Raw genomic sequence first — 18,277 nt, forward strand, 5'->3', positions numbered from 1 at the left:
ATCCTACAAGCTCAGCCTTTGTGTCTGTTGGTAGATTGTTTGAAATCAAAGTAGGTCAAGGTAGTGATGTTATATACTTTATTTAACAAAAATTAAAAAAGACAAAAACAGGGTGTAACTTTTTTTTGTTTTTTTTTAAAAAATGAAAGCAATTCCACTGAATTGGAATTTCGTCTTTAAGTACTTAGGTTGGTAAACATAAGGCACAGATGTCATTTTCACTTCAGAAGGCACAGTGTGTGCAATTTGCCAGACAGAACACATTACATGAGACACAACACAGCATAACAAAACAACGCAAAATATGTACAAAGGAAGTAAAAGCAGTTCATTGTCTTGATCGTGTTTTTTTTTTTTCAATTATGATGGAGAAATAAGAGAAGAGCATTAAACAAGGGCCAATTCTCCATTTTATTTCAGACTTCAGTACTGCTGTACACTTTCTGCTCCAGGCTTCAAGTCTTGAGTCAGCAGCTCAGGATACTGAGGGCAAGGTGTGCTTGTCCTGACTTGTGGGCAGGGTTTCAGGGAAATTGTAGGCCTCAGACTAAAGCATGAGATCCTTTGTAAAGTAACAATAGTTTAGACGTGAAACGTGTCTGACGCTGAAAATCAAGACCTCTGATTGGTGGAGGAGAGCAGCAAGGGGGAGGAAGAGCCATCCAAACTGGACATGGGCACTGTGACATATCCATTCAGTAAGGTGGGGAACTGCAGACACAAGAGAACAATGGAGTCAAATTATATTTCTCTATTTTGCAGGATGCAACATGATAACATTAAAAGATACGAATCCATAACATGCAAATACATACATGCATAAATTCATACTTTGCACATGATGTCACAACTACTGGCTGGTGAGCAAGAACATCATTCTACAGCAACGAAACCCAGTAAACCAATCAAGGATCTTGCCAGGATGTCGCCAGTTTTATCATCCGAAAGTTGGTGTTTTGAAGTGAAAACGACACGTCAGATAGTTGTGCGATTGGATAAGCCGGGGTTATGTTTTTTATTTTTTTAAACTACTTATCGCCAGGAGCGTTTCTTGCACGCCACGTATCCATGGTAGTCACATGACTGCAAAGACTATAAAATACATGGTGTCCCTACATTTCCAAGATGATGTTAATAATGAAATTATGTTTCTGATCATATCTATGCACAATTAAAAATAGCTTTTGTGTTCAATAAGATTACAATTTTAAAGGACAAATACTGATTCCATGATTAGTAGTGATAATAATAAAAGTAAAATGACATGTCAAAAAATGACACACACACACACACACACAAACAGAGGACTGACTTCATCACATGATCTTCTCTGAAAAAAGATTTTTTTTTTCTTCACTTGTTAATCAGATACTTCTGTCTTCCGACTGATTCAACTGTGATATATTTGGCCAGTTAGAAGGCACTTAGAAGTTTCACTGCTGTAACTTTATCCAATTTATCTACTTGGCCAATCAGTTGAATGTTTTTGGACATCCCCTTATCATAAAGTGTGCCACTTATACAACACTAAGAACAGAACACCTATTTCTTTTTAATCGTCTTTCTGCTGTCTTATCTGGCCTCTGCGGTACAATTTTAGACTTTCAGTATGTGGTGTTTGTCTTATTTTGGTCAGTAGGGGCTGTTGGCTAATGGAGAAGTCGTGGGCAAGCATCAGGGTCAGGTTCCGGTGTAGTTTCCTGTTGTGCTGTGTGTTCGTGTTCATCTCCAACAGTCACCTTCACGAGTCAGGCGCAGGAGGAAATGAAAAAGGAGTCAGGCTGTCGGGGATTGGTGTGTTTGCCGAGCGGTTTGGGGGGAGGGATGGGGGGGGGCATAAATAAGGAACAGCTTTAAAACCTGTTCGGCCCATTCAGGCAGACTCCCCTGGGCTTGAACAGGAAGTGGCCACCGGATTTCCCCCTCCCCCTCCCTCCCAGCCCCTCCTCTTTCTGTCTCCTTTTCTCCTCTTCTCTCTCCTACTCTCTTTGTAACCACACACAAAATTCTTGGGCCATATTTGTGGATGACTCCCTATTTACATCTGGTGTGTAAAACCACAAAGCAAAGGAAAATGCAAACACTGAAAGACATCGATGTAGTGTCAAAAACACAACTAAACAGTCGGACGTGTCAAATGGATTCACCTAGTGGCATTCATTTATAATTGTTGTGTAGTGTCATGCAAAAGAAAAAAAAAGATTGCCATACTCCAAGCCATGCGTGAACAGAGGACGTAGAAAAGAAGACAGTGAAGAGAACGTTATCACACCTTTCCAGATAGACACACACAGCGAGGCATTTACCTGGAAGAGGGGACCGTGGCCCTGCAAATGGCTGGGGCTCAGGGGCCCCACAGGACTCAGGCTGTTCCAGAGCTGGAGGCCTGACAGCAGGGGGCTGGGGCTCAGCAGGAGCCCAGACGGCGTCTGCAGAGAGAGAGGCCCGCATGTCAGATACACGTCACGCTTCAAGCTGCTGCTTTTCATATAAGTGCAGCACAGCTGTGTCAATATGTTGCCATATTATGTTTCCATGACTGTCGATATGAGCCTTTACCAAAATTACATGATTAACAGATTTGTTGCCTGAAACAAATGTGTCATGAGTATTTTGGAATCGACAGTTTAAGTCCAATAGTCCGAATTCATCTTGAACACACATTTGTTTATATTCCTGAAACGTGCAGCAAATGGTGTTATCTTTTTTTTTAAATCACTAACATTCTCTGACTAAGTGAGCAGCTGAGTTGAGGCGTGGATATAGTCTGATATCGTCTGTGCCACATATCAGTGTGAGCCATGCCTGAGTCAGTTGGTGACAGATGTAGATATGAGGGTGATGGGTTGAGAGGAATGTGAATGAAACAAAACGTTGCCTCAAATTTCAATTTCGGGGACAAATACAGAAACTCAGTGTGACGTGTCTGTAGATGTTATGGCCATTCAGGTTAACTCAATTGTTTAATTGTTGAGTTAGAAACATAGTAGCAATTTTGCCTTTGTAATTAAATAATTAAGTATAGCATAATATTTATAGGAGGTGTGGCTTTTAAATAATGATAATACTGCTGTAACAGTGGGGAAGAACAATCATTATGCTAACTATAACTGGTGTACTTATAATAATAGTCTCATGATTGAATAGTTACACCTTGTATTGCTTGTATCTAAGGGGTGCAGTGTTTAACTTAAGTACATGTACAACCAGATAATTAAGGTTATAATAAGCACTTACACCCTACAGGATAGTTACAATGTAATAAGAGCCACGATTTAATTCAATTGAGTTCAAATCTGACTGTTCATTATAGCTCATTACAATTTGGCATCAATGAAGCTCTACAGGAGGGCAACTCAGTCGAGTCCTGGCGTGTGGCCTGATGGTGTGAGCCCACCTGTGCTGTGAAGAGTGCTGGTGTGAGGGAGCCCGACGGCAGAGCGGGACTGTTCAGGGCAATAGAACCGAGGTCACTTCCTGTCAGCACCACGGAAGGGTTGGCGATCTCCAGGCTTTTGGGCTTTTTGCTCCTGGACGCGGAGCCGGACGCCTGGTGGCTTCTCCTGTCTGAGGTCAGGGCGCTCTCTCTGCTTCCTGAGGATAAGTTGAGCGGCTGCACGTCCTGCTCGGAGTCCTCCGCCTTGGGGCTCCTCCAGGCCTGAGTGGGGTGGGAGGGTGCCACGGAGAGTGGCGAGGGGGACCGGGGTGACTGCTTCGAGGGCCTGGAGGAGAGAGATGACTCGGAGGAGGACGGACGGCGGGAGGAGGAGAGGGCGTCGCTCTTCTCGGCTGCCTGGGCGACAAACTGTATAACGCTCTGAGCCTCCTCACGGGGATCTCCGTGCCTCTGTCGGATGGCCTGCAGAAGCTGCGACTGGCTCTGCAGGGAGCTGAATGACAAGCCCGGGTACAGGCCCGAACGGAAGTACTCGTGGTAGCACGCCTGGACTTGAAGGGCCGCCGATATGGCAGGGTCTGGGGACTCCTCATCGTCGTCGTCGTCCTCCACCTCCTCCTTTATCCGAGCCTCCATCTCCTGGGCCTCGTCTTTGGTGACCACTACCGTACTGAAATCTTGACCCATTTCTACAGCTTGGGGATCCAACTTGAGAATGTCCGGAAATGACACAAACTTGTAAACAAATTTCTGTCCGATCACCTTTCTGATGATATTCTAAAGAAAAGAAAGACATTATATGTGTCAGAGCACTATTTCATAATATATTCATAATATTTGAAAAGCTCAGTCCTGCAACCCAACATTCATCAAGCCTCTAGCTCTTAATAAAGATTCACCTTATCATAATAATAGCGGAGAGCTCTGCTCAGCTTGTCGTAGTTCATATTGGTCTTGTTCTTTCGAAGGCCCCATAACCTGGCCACCTCCTCGGATTTGAGCAGTTTGAACTCGCCGTCGTTGGAGGTCCAGCAGATGAGGTGCTTGTGACTCTGGTCCAGAAGCAGCTGCAGTAGAAACTGCCATAGTGTGATGGCACTCTCCATACCTGCACACACAAACACAACAGGATGCCCCGAATATCATTAGGCATTCTCATTCAGACTGATTCAGGTCATAGAAGTCATACTGGGATCACATAACGAATACATAGATCATTATTTGATGGGGCGAGCTTTGGCACAACTGGCTGCTGCATCTGTACCGTGCTCAGGTCCAAGAACACGCAAGGACCTGCGCTTGAGTCTGGCCTTTAGTCATTACTCATCCTTTCTCTCTCTTTCATTTGCTTTCGGTCATTCTTCGCTGTCCTATCTGAATACAGGAAAAAAGCCCAAAAATATACTTACCAGTATATCAAAAATATGTTATTTGATATGTTCAAATGATGGTGCTAGGTCATTGCTTGATTAGAATTGAGATAGCTTATGACACGACCAACAAGTTAAGACAACTGTGGAAACAATCAGCAGTGCCATCAGTGCGGTCACAGAAAGCAAGATGTCTGTAACATGAAATGGATTGATGGAGTCTGCTTTGAGTGTGAGAGGGAATGACCAGAGTTGAATGGAGGGCATTCATATGAGGGCAACCAGGGATGCCATGGACGCCACTGCACTGGGCATAACGAAGACTATGTCATTCCCGATAATGCTGTGGTTGCAGTGAAAGCCTCCAGATGAACATCAATTCAGAGTCTGGGAACAGAGGGATTCACCACCTAGGAACGCTCTTGGGTCATCTGTGCAAGGTGATCTGATGACCAGAAAACCTGAAATACTGGCTTAATCACTGTAATAGTATCACACTCCGGTGACACTACAGATAGTGACAATAACCCAATCACAATTTTGCAAACTTGCTCTCTCTCTCTCTCTCTCTCTCACACACACACACACACACACCTTAGCTTTTATTAAGTATGCAGCATTTTTCTTCATATAGTAAGCTTTTTACAGAGCTTTTGATTTATACATCTTATTCCAGTTATGAATACATTCATAAAAATGAGCAGTGTGAATGTACATTTTATTCTACAAATTGAATGCCCTTAGTGTAGCTACTTACACATGTACTTAGTCGATACAGTGACACAAGCACATGTGAATCTGTGGCAATATTCTTTTAGATTTCCTAAGGTAGTTAGTTGTATTATTCCCATAAAATCCCATACCATTAATTCAGTTTGCTGCAGTTGTGTGTCCTTCTGTGGCAAAACAGTGTGATGCGGTGTGGCACAGGAAGTCAAATGAAGGCTAAGGGCAAAAGTATGTGGCGGTTCAGCCCAGGCCTGGCTCCACAGGAAGTGAGGCAGGCCAAGACCAGCCGTGTCCTCTAATGGAGGAATTTGGACATCAAACTCAGGACCAAGTCCTGTGCTTGCATTCTGGTGGAACTGCCACCCAAAGTTAAGAGCACCTCACCAAAGTGAGGGACAGCCAAGGTGCGGAGTCTCACAGCTCTGCTCCTCACAGGCTCCAGAGAGGAGAACGCTCCACAGGATGTGTTTTGATTATGCTGTTCTGATTGCCAGACCCCCACCCAGACCTCATTCCCGAAAACACACAAACACACACCAATGACATCTTCATGTTACAGCGCCAACCTTGACTTTTCCGGGCACGACATGAGGCTCCAAAACTGTCAGATTCAGGACTTCCTTCAATTCTGTTTTCAAGAACGTTTCTGAAGCATGTGAGGTGACAAAACCTAATAGGCAACAACACTTAAAACACTCCTGAACTAAAAGTAGGCCTACTGTTAATTTTACGTCCACGCAAACTCTCAAATAGCCTATCCCAAATTCTTCATTACATTTTTACTTGTCTTCCAATTGGAAATTTTGTTGACATGCTTCATAGAAGCTAAACAATGCGGCACAGTTTCGAGAGCGGAAACTCCTAATGCAATTAAGTGCTGTGTGCAGACATCGCCGTACCAGTGACTGAGTCTTCTTTTGCACTGTAAGTGGAAAATTCGGAGCAGCATCCTTACAAGCGAAGTTACCACTCTGAACGCTTGTAAAAAAGCTTACTTCTCTTTGTCTCTCACATTTACTCTCTTCCTTTTGTTCTCCCTCTCTCTCTCTTTCGGTCTGTCTCTCACACACATACACAAACACTTAAACACAAGAGGGCAATCCCTACTCTATAATTCTACATATTCTTTAACATTTGTCTGTTACCTATTTCAAACCGGAAGTCCAGTACCCTAACTAGGATCTCTATTGGTGCTTCATTACTCCCAGTTGCAGACTTAGAGAAGCATTTAAAATAACTGATTCAACATCACCAACCTCTCAAAAACATTCGCCATACACGAGGCACAATTAAAATATGGCATAGTACAGTTGAACTATCGAATGAAGAAACACAGTGTATGATTAAACAAATAGTTGTTAGCCTACTAAAAAATGACCAAATGAAAGATCGTCAGATCATTCATAAATTCACATACCCCTCGATGAAATGTGTTGATTAATTCCTGATGGTTTCTAAACAAAATTCTGAACGATGATTTCTTTTTCCATACTGTCTGTCGCAGGACACTTTCTTCAACTGTAATGAGATCCTGATTTTTTCTTTCTTTTTGAGCAGGAAGTTGGAAGAAGCAGTCACAGAGTCGGATCACTTCCTCTCCTGCAGTATTCCCCAATCGCTTTATCGGGTATGTAAATAGAGATATCCTCCCTTTGCTTCACCGTGCTTACCGATGGCCAACATTGCTTTGGTCTATTATAACACATATGGCAAGTTTGGAACTACATGTCGACGCACAGTAGAGCTCACTGACGTCACCACGTTTCTCTTCAGCACCACTTGGGGGAGCTAATACGGTAAGGTAGGCCTACAACTTTTCCATCAATTTATTTCCCTCAGCAAATATGTCAGTTTCAATCGTAATTTGGGGAAAAAGGTAAAACCTCTTGCACAAGAGAAGTCCACTGGTAAAATCAGACATATCTACCCTCTTGATGATCTTCAAATAATATCACCAGTAGCCTCATAGTCTATGATTGAAAACGCGTAAATATGGACTTGGAACTTTTGAGTTCAAAGCTTCTATTTGGGAACAAATCTACATCTGGCTTATCAGTGTTTAGATAACCTCATACTGCGCTGCGTAACCTCAGGCAAGGATGCCCACCATCGCAAGCACAAACACATACGCGCCCGCGCGCGCTCGCGCGCACTTGGATAGCTATGTTGCGCTTTGATGCATCTGCAAAACAAACAAAGTACAGAGGTGTGGACTGGCTGGTCATCTCTGATTGGTCATCTGGGACATTGCTCTAGTATGTATTACCTTGGATAGTGTTTCTCAGCATCAGAAGAAGCTCACTTACTATCAGGACCAGAATGCCTCGTATTACTGTGCACATTAGGGATGAATGGTTGACGGTGCCATGCAGAGACACCACATGTACCATACAGTGGTTGGGACTCGAGGCTTTGAAACGCTATGTGAAGAACAAGCCAGATAATGGAGGATTAATGTTGACCAAAGACATTAATTTTGTTGTAAGGAGGTGTCAAGGCCTTGGGCTGTTGGATTCCGATGATACTATTGAGGATGTTCTTGAGGATAATGACTTTGTTGAACTTGGTAAAGTACATGCATTTGGAACATTTTTGTATAGAATTAAATATTGTTTACTGCGAAAAGCTATTATTTACTAGATGTAAAGGGATGGTTCATAACAACTGAACTGAACTCTGTCATCATGGCCGTAACTACCATTGAGGACACCGAGGTCATGTCCTCGGTATTTTTTTCTTCAAATTTCGTTTTATAAGTGTTACACGTTAAAGTCTTCTTCCGTATTGAACTGATACGGAACGCTCTTTGTTCTGTATTTTAAGAAACTGCTCAATGCACGCACGTTACAATGAAAAAAACACACATAAAAAACCCGAACAGGCTATACACCCTAATGACACTTGTGCAGCGTTTCTCAAACTATGGGCCGCGCAACGTGGAGACTGCTGGTCAGCGAGGCATAGAGTGAAATTAGGTCCGGTGCTTCACCTGATAATTTACTGCGCAAGCAACCGCGGACCGACAGAAAAAGAAAGCAAACGTTGCTGCAATCAGGAGGAAAAGCTTGCTAAATTGATGTGATTAAACATAGAGCCATACAATTAAGTGGTGGTATGAACGTTCATTGAATGCATGCGTGTACGCGTTTGCGTGACTGAAACTACGTTGGTGGCAAAGCTCCGCGTCAACCTGTTGGAAGGCTATAATTATTTAACAACATTTAATAGAACAACGTGGATTCTCGCAACTCCCATAAAAACAGAGCAGAGACTGTACAATACATTGTTTAGCATAGATAGATACGTTATTGATCCCCGAGGGGAAATTCAAGGATTGAGTATCGTTAAGTCAAATTTGAACATGGTCAGATCTAGTCTTTCATTTAAAGATTTCCAGATTTCGCCTATCTGCACGGCCGTTTACCATAGACAAAAGTTGCTATTGTGTTTCCTGAATCCTTACATTCAGGCATTCAAATTAAATTTCATTATAAACCATATCCATTTTTTCTCCATTCTCCCATGCAACCATGCAAAAGCAATGCACTATTGTACGTATATCTTACATTAGTAAAGCAGGGCTCTGATGTGCATATGACATGCTAACATGTGCATATGCATAGTTTTCACAAACTTGTTGTGAACAATTTTGGCACTTCAAACATTGACTGCTTTGAAGTGAAAGTGCATGTCTAACTATATAGCATAATAATTATTGTAATGATCATCATAATGAGGATTTGATTGGGGGTGGGGTGTAGGTACGTGTAGGTGGGCCCTATGACCCCAAAGTTTGCCATAAGCCTCAACTTAAAGAAGCTAAGCTCCACGCCCCGCGCTCCATTTCACATTGAATGTTCCTTATGTTATTTTCACATAGTTGGCAACCCTAGCTATGACCCTGCAGTTTATATGCAGCATTCCCTACACTGAAGAGGAGATGCAGAGCATTCTTAATCACAGATGGTGTAGGGTCCAGTTTAAATAACCAAAGTCAGTTTGGGAAAAGGCTCTTGAGGCTCTACAAAAAGAATATTGTGGAAAAGTGTGTTGGTTCAAGTTATGAACAAAACATGTTATACAATGAACACATCTATAGTTCTATGTCGTTGGCAAAATGATCAGAGGGCTCGGAAGAACCCCTCTGGCATTTTGGGGTGCCCAAAATTTCTAGCGATGGCCCTGACCTCGGTATTTTAAAAATCCTGGTTACGGCCTTGTCTGTCATCATGTCAGGCCTAATTGGGTTCCACCTCTGATTCACTCTGAATGATGTACCTACTTCATGCCAGTAGTTAATGGCAAGTTATTGACATCTTGCTTGCAAACTCCTCTCAAGAGTTAAGATTTTGAGGTTTTATTTGAAAGAATCTTGGATTTTATGATTGTGTATTTGTGTTACACAGAAGAGCCAAGTTCAGCCAGCACTAGTTGTTACTGACATGAAAACACAATTTTCCGTTTTACTCAAACCAATCATTTTACATTTAAATGTGTTCAGTTTCTTATGAAAACATTTTTAATGAGCATTTTTAACACTTTCAATGTGATCATGTGTGAGTAACATTATAATATGGGGAATCTCTCTGCAGCTATTGAAGGAGAGTCAATGTCCCCTGACTTCATCCAGTGCCAGCCAGGAGTGTCACACTTGTATCCTTGTTCTGTAATAAGAAAAACTGTGTTAAATTGGTTAAAAGTTGATAATGACTGTTTTTGATGACTGATGATTTTTTATGATTGTAACACATTGAAATGTACTTAGGCTATCATATATAATATATACAGTATATTACTATAAATATGAGGTCATTTTTTTCCATTTGATTTCGTTCCTGTGTCTTCGGATATTGTTATTTTTCTTTAAGCATAATTGACAGAACAGCTGTGTACAGAGAACCTGATGATGTGAGTATGAATTAAGATTATGAGAATTGAGCCTATGGCTTTGAATTTTATTGTGATTGAATAAGTGAAGGAGTGTTGAATGTTGGAATGCCAATTCTTCTCTGTTTCTTTAAAGTACCTAGCTCTTGATGGTAACAGCCTGACCTCTACAGACCTAGTTAATTTGGGGAAGGGTTTCTACAAGATCAAGGTAAAGTTCACTGTTTGATTTATTTAACATGTAATTTCTTATCTTTTCTTACTTAGTTGCTGGTTCTCCTTGTCTAATTTGCTATCTCTTTAATTCACATAGTTGACCAAGGAGGCAGAACACAATGTTGTGCAATCAAGAGAGCTATTGGATACAATTGTTAAGGAGAACAGAAGTAGGTGCCACTCCCCCCCATATTCAGACATAATAGACTTATATGATGTAAATGCATCAAAAATATGATTGACAGTGCATCTGGAATTAAATCTGATATGTTTTTTTGTCTTCAGTTGTGTATGGAATAACAACTGGTTTTGGGAAATTTGCGCGCACTGTCATCCCTGTGGCCAAACTTAAGTACGTTCTTATAATCTCACATTGATTTCAAGATGTCCAGAATGTGTGGAATTATTCACTTCTTAACACACATTATTCTTTCATCTATAGGGAACTCCAAGAAAATCTTGTGAGATCACACTCTGCCGGTATGTTAATCATGCATCCAGCTGCCTTTTTATGAACTGTGTCATTTGTATTTTGGATGTACCGGTATGTCAGACTGCATAATGATTATCTGTTTGATATTGGTATCAATGCATTTTCCATCTTTACCTCCAATCAAAAGTAAGTGTTATTATGATGGACCTGAAGAACTGCTTTACATGACACTAGGTGTGGGGAGTCCTCTAAGTCCAGAAAGGACACGCATGTTGCTTGCTCTCAGAATCAATGTCCTGGCGAAAGGGTACAGTGGCATCTCTCTGGAAACTCTCCATGCAATGGTTCAGGCTTTCAATTGTAAGTAAAAACCCAAGATCCCAACATGAAATTGGGATTTCAAGGGCTTTCTTCCTGTCAACTGTGGCATCTGACATTTAACTTTTGTTCCAGCATCTTGCCTGTCGTTTGTTCCCGAAAAGGGTACAGTTGGTGCAAGTGGAGATCTTGCTCCTCTTTCCCATTTGGCATTAGGTCTTATGGGAGAGGGGAAGATGTGGTCTCCTAAAAGTGGATGGGCTGATGCTAAATATGTAAGTGAGAAAAACATATCCATAGTGTCATTTTGTTTGTCATTGATTTTGTTTGTATACTGCCAACATAGTTCAGTGTTGAAATGTTAGACAGTTTGACATTAGGTCTTGATATGATGCTTACTGTATATGCCACTTGGAACATGGAATACAACTGTAAACAGTCATTAGTGTGAAAATTATTTATTTAGGCTGTACCAAGGTAGAGATGGGAATTAAGAGAGATCAGGGGATTACACTGAATGATAGGGGAAATGAATATTGGCACAGCTTAACACGTTGTTGAGATATCTTTCAGAAGATATACAGACCATTATTAAGATGCTTCAAATTCTTCTTTAAACTTTAATCCTGTATTTAAACGTATACTCCAGGTACTTGAGGCTCATGGACTGAAGCCTGTAACACTGAAGCCAAAAGAGGTGTGTTTTGATATTTCACTATCTCGTCTTCTACATATGAAACTCATTTTACTTGCCAAAACAAAGTTATGTCAGCTCCAACTGTTTAAAATATTGCATGCAAGACCAATGTACATCTAAGACTGAGACTGAGAGACTGAGAGCAGACCAGATCACTATTCTGTATATGTCCGCTTTACATAGGGTTTAGCTCTCATTAACGGGACCCAGATGATCACTTCTCTTGGGGCAGAGGCTGTGGAGAGGGCAGAGGCTATTGCCAGACAGGCGGACATCATTGCTGCCCTCACACTGGAGGTTTTGAAAGGAACTACCAAGGCCTTTGATAGTGGTGAGAATGAATCTCTTTTAAGTCTCATGTGTCAAAAATAATGTTTTACATCACTACAAGTACTACACAAGAGGACTGAGTGCATGACTTCCTCCTCTCTTATGTCAGACATCCATAGGCTGCGTCCCCATCCAGGACAAACTCAGGTGGCCCTGCGTTTCCGCTCTCTGCTGGACTCAGACCACCATCCCTCTGAAATTGCAGGTAGGACAGGCAATGGATGACAGAAGAATCGTCCTGTGTAGTGTGGCTGTTTTTCTGTGTCATCTCGTAAAATGCTACTTCATTCTCTCCTATAGAGTCTCATCGATTCTGTGATAGGGTCCAGGATGCATACACTATGCGTTGTTGTCCACAAGTAAGATGGGTTATTATGGAATACTGTACAGTATGTTGTTGTCTAGTAACAGCATTTAACACTTACTATGCTTTTCCCCAAGGTTCATGGTATTGTTAATGACACAATTGAATTTGCCAAGAACATTATCAACACAGAAATCAACAGTGCTACAGACAACCCTGTATCCTTTTCATATCATGCATACCAGGAAGAGGTCCCATATACTGTATCTGCATAGATGTACAGTACACATTTACTGGAGTTTAAGGGATGACGGGCACCGAGGTGTCCCGTAATACAGAATGAATAGACGAGATGTAGGAGTTTCCACCGGCAAGTCCATTAATGCCATATAATGGGACACTTTGAAGGCTGTTATTCCGTTTATCGCCCAGTTGCCACTACAGGCAATAGTCATGCCTTTATAGCACGCAAAGGAAACAAGTGGTTCAGTTAAAAATAGGCTGACTTGTTCATTTAGTTGTACTTTCTTTGGTCCTGACAGTGATTACGATGGCCAGCTTGTTTACAGTTGATTCCATTGTTGCGTAGCCTGCTTCGAGGCTCAACCTTCCTTTACCATTCAATGAGCATTGATATGGAATGGTTATTCAACTTTTTTACCAGATCTGCATCATACGTGTCCCATTATTCAGAATTAAGAGCCAACCTACAGCCAATCAGAAAAGAGTATTTTCATCTCTCTGATCCATTGACATTTACTATGTATCCATACCAGTGTTTCAGTTCTCCACTTTCTGCTTAGTTTTCTTATTAGAACTATTTCAGATGGTATTTGCTGAGAGAGGAGAGACCATCTCTGGTGGGAATTTCCATGGAGAATATCCAGCAAAGGTAAACACTCATTGACACTCAAAGAGGCCATTAACACACCTACAGTATATGCTTTAAGCCAATTCACTTTAATGAGCTGTCATGGCCTCTGTTCTTGAAGGCGCTGGACTACTTGGCCATCGGCATTCATGAGCTGGCCGCAATCAGCGAGCGAAGGATCGAGCGCTTGTGTAACCCCTCACTCAGTGAGCTCCCCGCCTTCCTGGTCAGCGAGGGGGGCCTGAACTCAGGGTTCATGATTGCACACTGCACCGCCGCGTCCCTCGGTCAGTCGCCAATCATTGGCAATCACCTCAGCATCACAACACTTTCATAACACACTTGAAAGAGCCTGCTCAAGTGTTTCCCTTACACTCCCCCAACCCTCCCCACAGTGTCAGAGAACAAGGTCCTGTGTCACCCATCGTCTGTGGACTCGTTGTCAACTAGCGCTGCCACCGAGGACCACGTGTCCATGGGGGGCTGGGCCGCCAGAAAAGCCCTGCGGGTGGTGGAGAACGTAGAGCAAGGTACTACATCTTCGGGGTTCAACAACAGTCACATATCTGACTAATCAAGTGCTAATGGAATGAAGATGACTCACAAAATATGTTCACGGCTTGTATAAGCACAAAAGACACATCGGGAATGGGTTTCCCATACATGGACTAGAATAGTGAAAATCTTGATTGACAAAAACTTTTAGTCTGGATCCAGGGGTAATCCATGTATGGGAAACCCAGGATTAAAGATATTAAGAAAAGTAAGAATATGTTTAAATGAATAGCATTCTGTCAGAGTCTAAACCAGTCAGTCAGTCAGGATCAAACCCAGTCATATGTTCTATTGCTACAACCCTGAAACAATTTCCTGCTTTTTAGTGCTTGCCATTGAGTTACTTGCAGCCTGCCAGGGTATTGAGTTCCTACGCCCCCTGCGAACTACAACACCATTGGAGAAGGTGTACGACCTTGTGCGCAGCACAGTCAAGTAAGTCAAACAGTGGTCCCCAGCAATTGAAAAGGACATATCCTGGGGTATTGCCCAAGAGGGTTAATGGCTAACTCATTCTACTCTCTGTCTGTTTCTTTCTCCTCTTGTCCTCCATGTTTGTCAACATCAGGCCATGGATAAAAGACAGATTCATGGCTCCTGACATTGAGGCTACCCACCGGCTCTTGCTTGATCAGAAGGTAATGTCCACTATGACCCTTCATGAAGTTTAGTTTAAAACAGAGTGAAAGCATTTTTGATAAAATGGAAATTACATTGAGACAGTGGTGCCACTTCCTTCTTGTGACGTTGCATTAGATTTATTCAATCATATGAGATATTGTAAGTAAAATGTGTGAATGTAGAAAAACATTTGTTCAATCTCCCACACTAGGTATGGCAAATGGCTAAGCCTTACATTGACAAGTACCACATGGAGCACTTCCCAGAGTCTCGACCCAGCTCACCGACAGCCTTCTCCTTGGAATCCCCAGCATCCCCAAGAAAGCGAGTCCGTCTCGAGTGACGGGATATTTGCCAGGCTTCTTTTCAATACCATTTCTATATTATGGAACTGAAGATGCAAAATTGTTATCCGTGGTATATGAAAAGTGTTAATAGAATATGGTAGATATGTTTTTACAGTGTTATTTTACAATATTAATCATATTTTGATGAAACATAGTCATTTGCCTTTGTGTTTTGTTAATTAAAAATACACATATAAATCTAATGCAGTTTGGTTTTGTTTGTTTGTTTTTTTTGCTACTGGGCTCCCCCAAGTCTGGTTATCACCATACTAAGCTCATTCTTTTAAGATTGAACATTAGTCTGGGGAGTCTGTGCTTTATTTCTACTGCACAAGAGGCGTCATCAATGGGCGTAGTTCAAATGACTCCATAAACTTGGATAGTCCTTCAACCAATCAGACCAATGATCTTTTGGATAAGCTAGTTTGTGATTGGACCCAAAGATTGTGGACAGGAAGCAGGGGAGATAGATGTGCAAGTTTCCAGCCTGGGGTCCTCCTACAGTTGTCGAATAATTGTATTTTACACAACTGTCATAAATAGGCCTACTACTCATGGCTTGCACTCTTCCCCCTTGACACAGTATGTGGATTGGTGTACACACAGGCCAAGATAATCTCTGAGTCTTGTCATCTGAGGTAACGGGTAACTTCATGCAAATAATAGGCTACTGCACAATTGCAGTAGGCAATTTGTGATTCTCTGGGTCGGGGCCTTCAATTGTTTAAATCCAATAGATAGCAATGCATAGTATTTTTCAGTCTCATTTCCCCCCATTTATCAGCTTTCTTTTAAGACTTTTAAAGCAGCACAATATTCCACACTGACAATGTCTCTGGAATTTGTGTATTCAAATTCACAAAGGATAATACGGGTTTATGTTTTCTTTTAAGCAATGTCTAATAAAACAGTTTCTTTTCATTTGTATGCGCCATTTTATCGTATGCCATTGAGGGTTGAACAAATTACAACCTTAACTATAACAATGTAAGTAGGCCAAATATACGAAAATATATTTTCCCACTTTTATACGTGTTCTGTCTACGTCCGGCGCTTCGATGAGGTTGAATTGGACTGTAAAAATATCTGAGAAATTAGATGGCAATTGTATTAGAAATTTTCACCAAGTTAATCTGACTCCATAAGACATAACTTGTTTGTTTAACTATGGTAGAGAATGGAATGGCACACTAAACTTTTAGAGATAAGCAAACTGAACGAGGAGAATTAACCATTTATTAGGCCTTGAGCCTTAGGTAAGAGTAAAAGTATCAGTAATTATCCTTAAACAAAAGAACAAAGGATAAAGTAATCTTAACCTCAAAACAAACAATAAACTTGGACTTAAACCTTAACAAGTTACCAAGTTACAATGTACACCAGATAAAACAATATATCAAATAATGAAAATAACAAACCCCATAAAGAAATCAAAAGATAGGGAGAGAAAGAAAAAGAGAGAGAGAGAAGGCAGAGAGAGAGAGAGAGCAAGAGGGAGACCAGAGATCAGAGTAGGAAGAGGGGACCAGAGATCAGAGTGACCTCCTTGCCCAGAGCTGAGATAGAGAGAAGAGAGCCCATCACACCAAGAGTTTTCCTTTTCATCCATCCAGCCACTCCCGACTCAGCAGGATTTCTTTACCTGAAAGTGGGTGTGGCGTCTAAAACTCTATAGTGTATTTCTTAGTCTATAACTATGTACAAATACATTAGATTGCAATGAAACTGTGATTAGGCTGTTGCCCACATTACAAGTATTAATTTAAGACCAAACATGGATGTATTACATTTACAACATACATTTTTGAGTATTTCAGAAGTTGTCAATTTGACTTTCACTGAATCGATGGGAGAAGTGTTGATGGCTGCTTGATGGGGTTCCGGCCACAGCCAGCTGAGACAACAATGAGCTATCAGAAGCTCACACAGATGTAAATTAGCAGCAAAAGGCATTCAGCTCTCATCTGCCTCAAAGGAATCTGAAAACCTGCCTTACAACAATGACATAAATCTGTGCCAAATATTCAAAGATCTATGCGTGGCTATATTGTCATGGTTCCATGTGATCATGTTAACTAATGCATTCAGAGTAGCATAAAGAGTGAGGGGGGCATGATGCCATTTGGGCAGGGATAAAAGGGTGAATAAAGGAGCAAAAACTGACTTATCTAGTTTAAAAGTGTCATAGCATAGTCTAGGGCAGTGTTTCCCAACCTTTTTTCCTTGAAGACCCCCTTGCATGTGTCCAGAGGCCCCTAGCCGAACTATACCGGCAACAATCCGGGGATGAATTACTAATGCCTAGCCTAACCCGACCTGAAGGTTGCTTATGCAAGTTCAGAGGTCATAGATAATAAATAGCTACATGAATTTAAATGTGGAACAAAAATGTGTTTTCATTAGGATTATAGAGTTTTGATTATCCAATCCAAGTGTTATAGGGATTTTATACATTTAATGTGTGCAAATATAATCTTGGACCCTGGGGTCCGTGGAACCACTGGACTAGGGTGCAGTTGTTTTTTGCTTGAATATTGTTTATCACATAAGACCATGCATGACCTCCCCCATGGCATAAGGCCTCACAATACTTAGTAGCTCGTGAAAGGTGTGGGTTGTTGAACATTCTAACATAACATTCCATTCCGCAACAACTCAAGGTTCTAAAATTCTATATTGAGTTCAATGAACTCAGATATTCTTTAGAATGTTGATCTTCCAACATTCCCGTCACACTGGTGTGACGATACACTTTAGTCACTGATCAAACGCTAGAAGTTGAGGGGTGAAGAGAGACAGCAGTGCATCATTTCTCAGAAATAATGACCAACCCGTACATCTGCTTTTCAATTGGTATTTCACAATTCCATGGTATTTCAAATATAGAAGCCTAAGCAATGGCTCAGGAGAGGATAATTGTGCAAGGCAAGGCAATTTTCTGTCTTTTTTTTTCCACGTAACTGAGATCTGACCTCTGCACTCCCTTTCTCTGTCAGTTATTTAAGATTTAAGTGATTATTTTGGACAACAGTGAGTGATACTACCGTAGCATAAAATGTTATGTCTTTTCAACACATACACACACACACGCACGCACGCACACACACGCGCACACACGTGCCCTCCTCTACCAATTTTGGGGTCTGGAAATTATCCACTGCCATGGGGTAAGGCTTTGTATATTTCTGATTAGCTAGACTTT

At 41.5% G+C, this 18,277-nt stretch overlaps 2 protein-coding genes across 2 annotated transcripts; one reads left to right on the forward strand and one right to left on the reverse strand.

Moving 5' to 3' along the window:
* Window positions 1–64: 64 nt before the first annotated feature.
* Window positions 65–7,444, reverse strand: LOC134094321 (ETS domain-containing protein Elk-3-like). Its single transcript, XM_062547808.1, has 5 exons — window positions 6,914–7,444; window positions 4,297–4,505; window positions 3,398–4,174; window positions 2,307–2,429; window positions 65–711 (listed from the first exon to the last, which is right to left on the reverse strand). Exons 2-5 carry the CDS (start codon window positions 4,501–4,503, stop codon window positions 613–615), a joined length of 1,206 nt encoding a protein of 401 aa, XP_062403792.1. The 5' UTR covers window positions 4,504–4,505; window positions 6,914–7,444; the 3' UTR covers window positions 65–612.
* Window positions 7,445–7,780: 336 nt separating this feature from the next.
* hal (histidine ammonia-lyase) lies at window positions 7,781–15,996 on the forward strand. The gene is made up of 20 exons (XM_062547806.1): window positions 7,781–8,062; window positions 10,089–10,149; window positions 10,377–10,404; window positions 10,520–10,594; window positions 10,697–10,769; window positions 10,885–10,951; window positions 11,042–11,079; window positions 11,267–11,392; window positions 11,486–11,625; window positions 12,000–12,047; window positions 12,231–12,378; window positions 12,487–12,582; window positions 12,678–12,736; window positions 12,819–12,899; window positions 13,508–13,573; window positions 13,674–13,839; window positions 13,948–14,082; window positions 14,434–14,542; window positions 14,676–14,745; window positions 14,940–15,996. Exons 1-20 carry the CDS (start codon window positions 7,816–7,818, stop codon window positions 15,069–15,071), a joined length of 1,965 nt encoding a protein of 654 aa, XP_062403790.1. The 5' UTR covers window positions 7,781–7,815; the 3' UTR covers window positions 15,072–15,996.
* Window positions 15,997–18,277: the final 2,281 nt, after the last annotated feature.

The sequence above is a fragment of the Sardina pilchardus genome, chromosome 10, assembly GCF_963854185.1.
Source record: "Sardina pilchardus chromosome 10, fSarPil1.1, whole genome shotgun sequence".
NCBI lineage: Eukaryota > Metazoa > Chordata > Actinopteri > Clupeiformes > Clupeidae > Sardina > Sardina pilchardus.

Coding starts and splice junctions, on each gene's coding strand:
- LOC134094321 (XM_062547808.1), bottom strand. CDS start 4,503: ATGGAGAGTGCCATCACACTATGGCAGTTTCTACTGCAGCTGCTTCTG. Junction 4,175..4,296: donor TCCGCTATTATTATGATAAG/GTGAATCTTTAT, acceptor TCTTTTCTTTAG/AATATCATCAGAAAGGTGAT. Junction 712..2,306: donor GCCACGGTCCCCTCTTCCAG/GTAAATGCCTCG, acceptor TTGTGTCTGCAG/TTCCCCACCTTACTGAATGG.
- hal (XM_062547806.1), top strand. CDS start 7,816: ATGCCTCGTATTACTGTGCACATTAGGGATGAATGGTTGACGGTGCCA. Junction 14,543..14,675: donor CTTGTGCGCAGCACAGTCAA/GTAAGTCAAACA, acceptor TGTCAACATCAG/GCCATGGATAAAAGACAGAT. Junction 14,746..14,939: donor GGCTCTTGCTTGATCAGAAG/GTAATGTCCACT, acceptor CTCCCACACTAG/GTATGGCAAATGGCTAAGCC.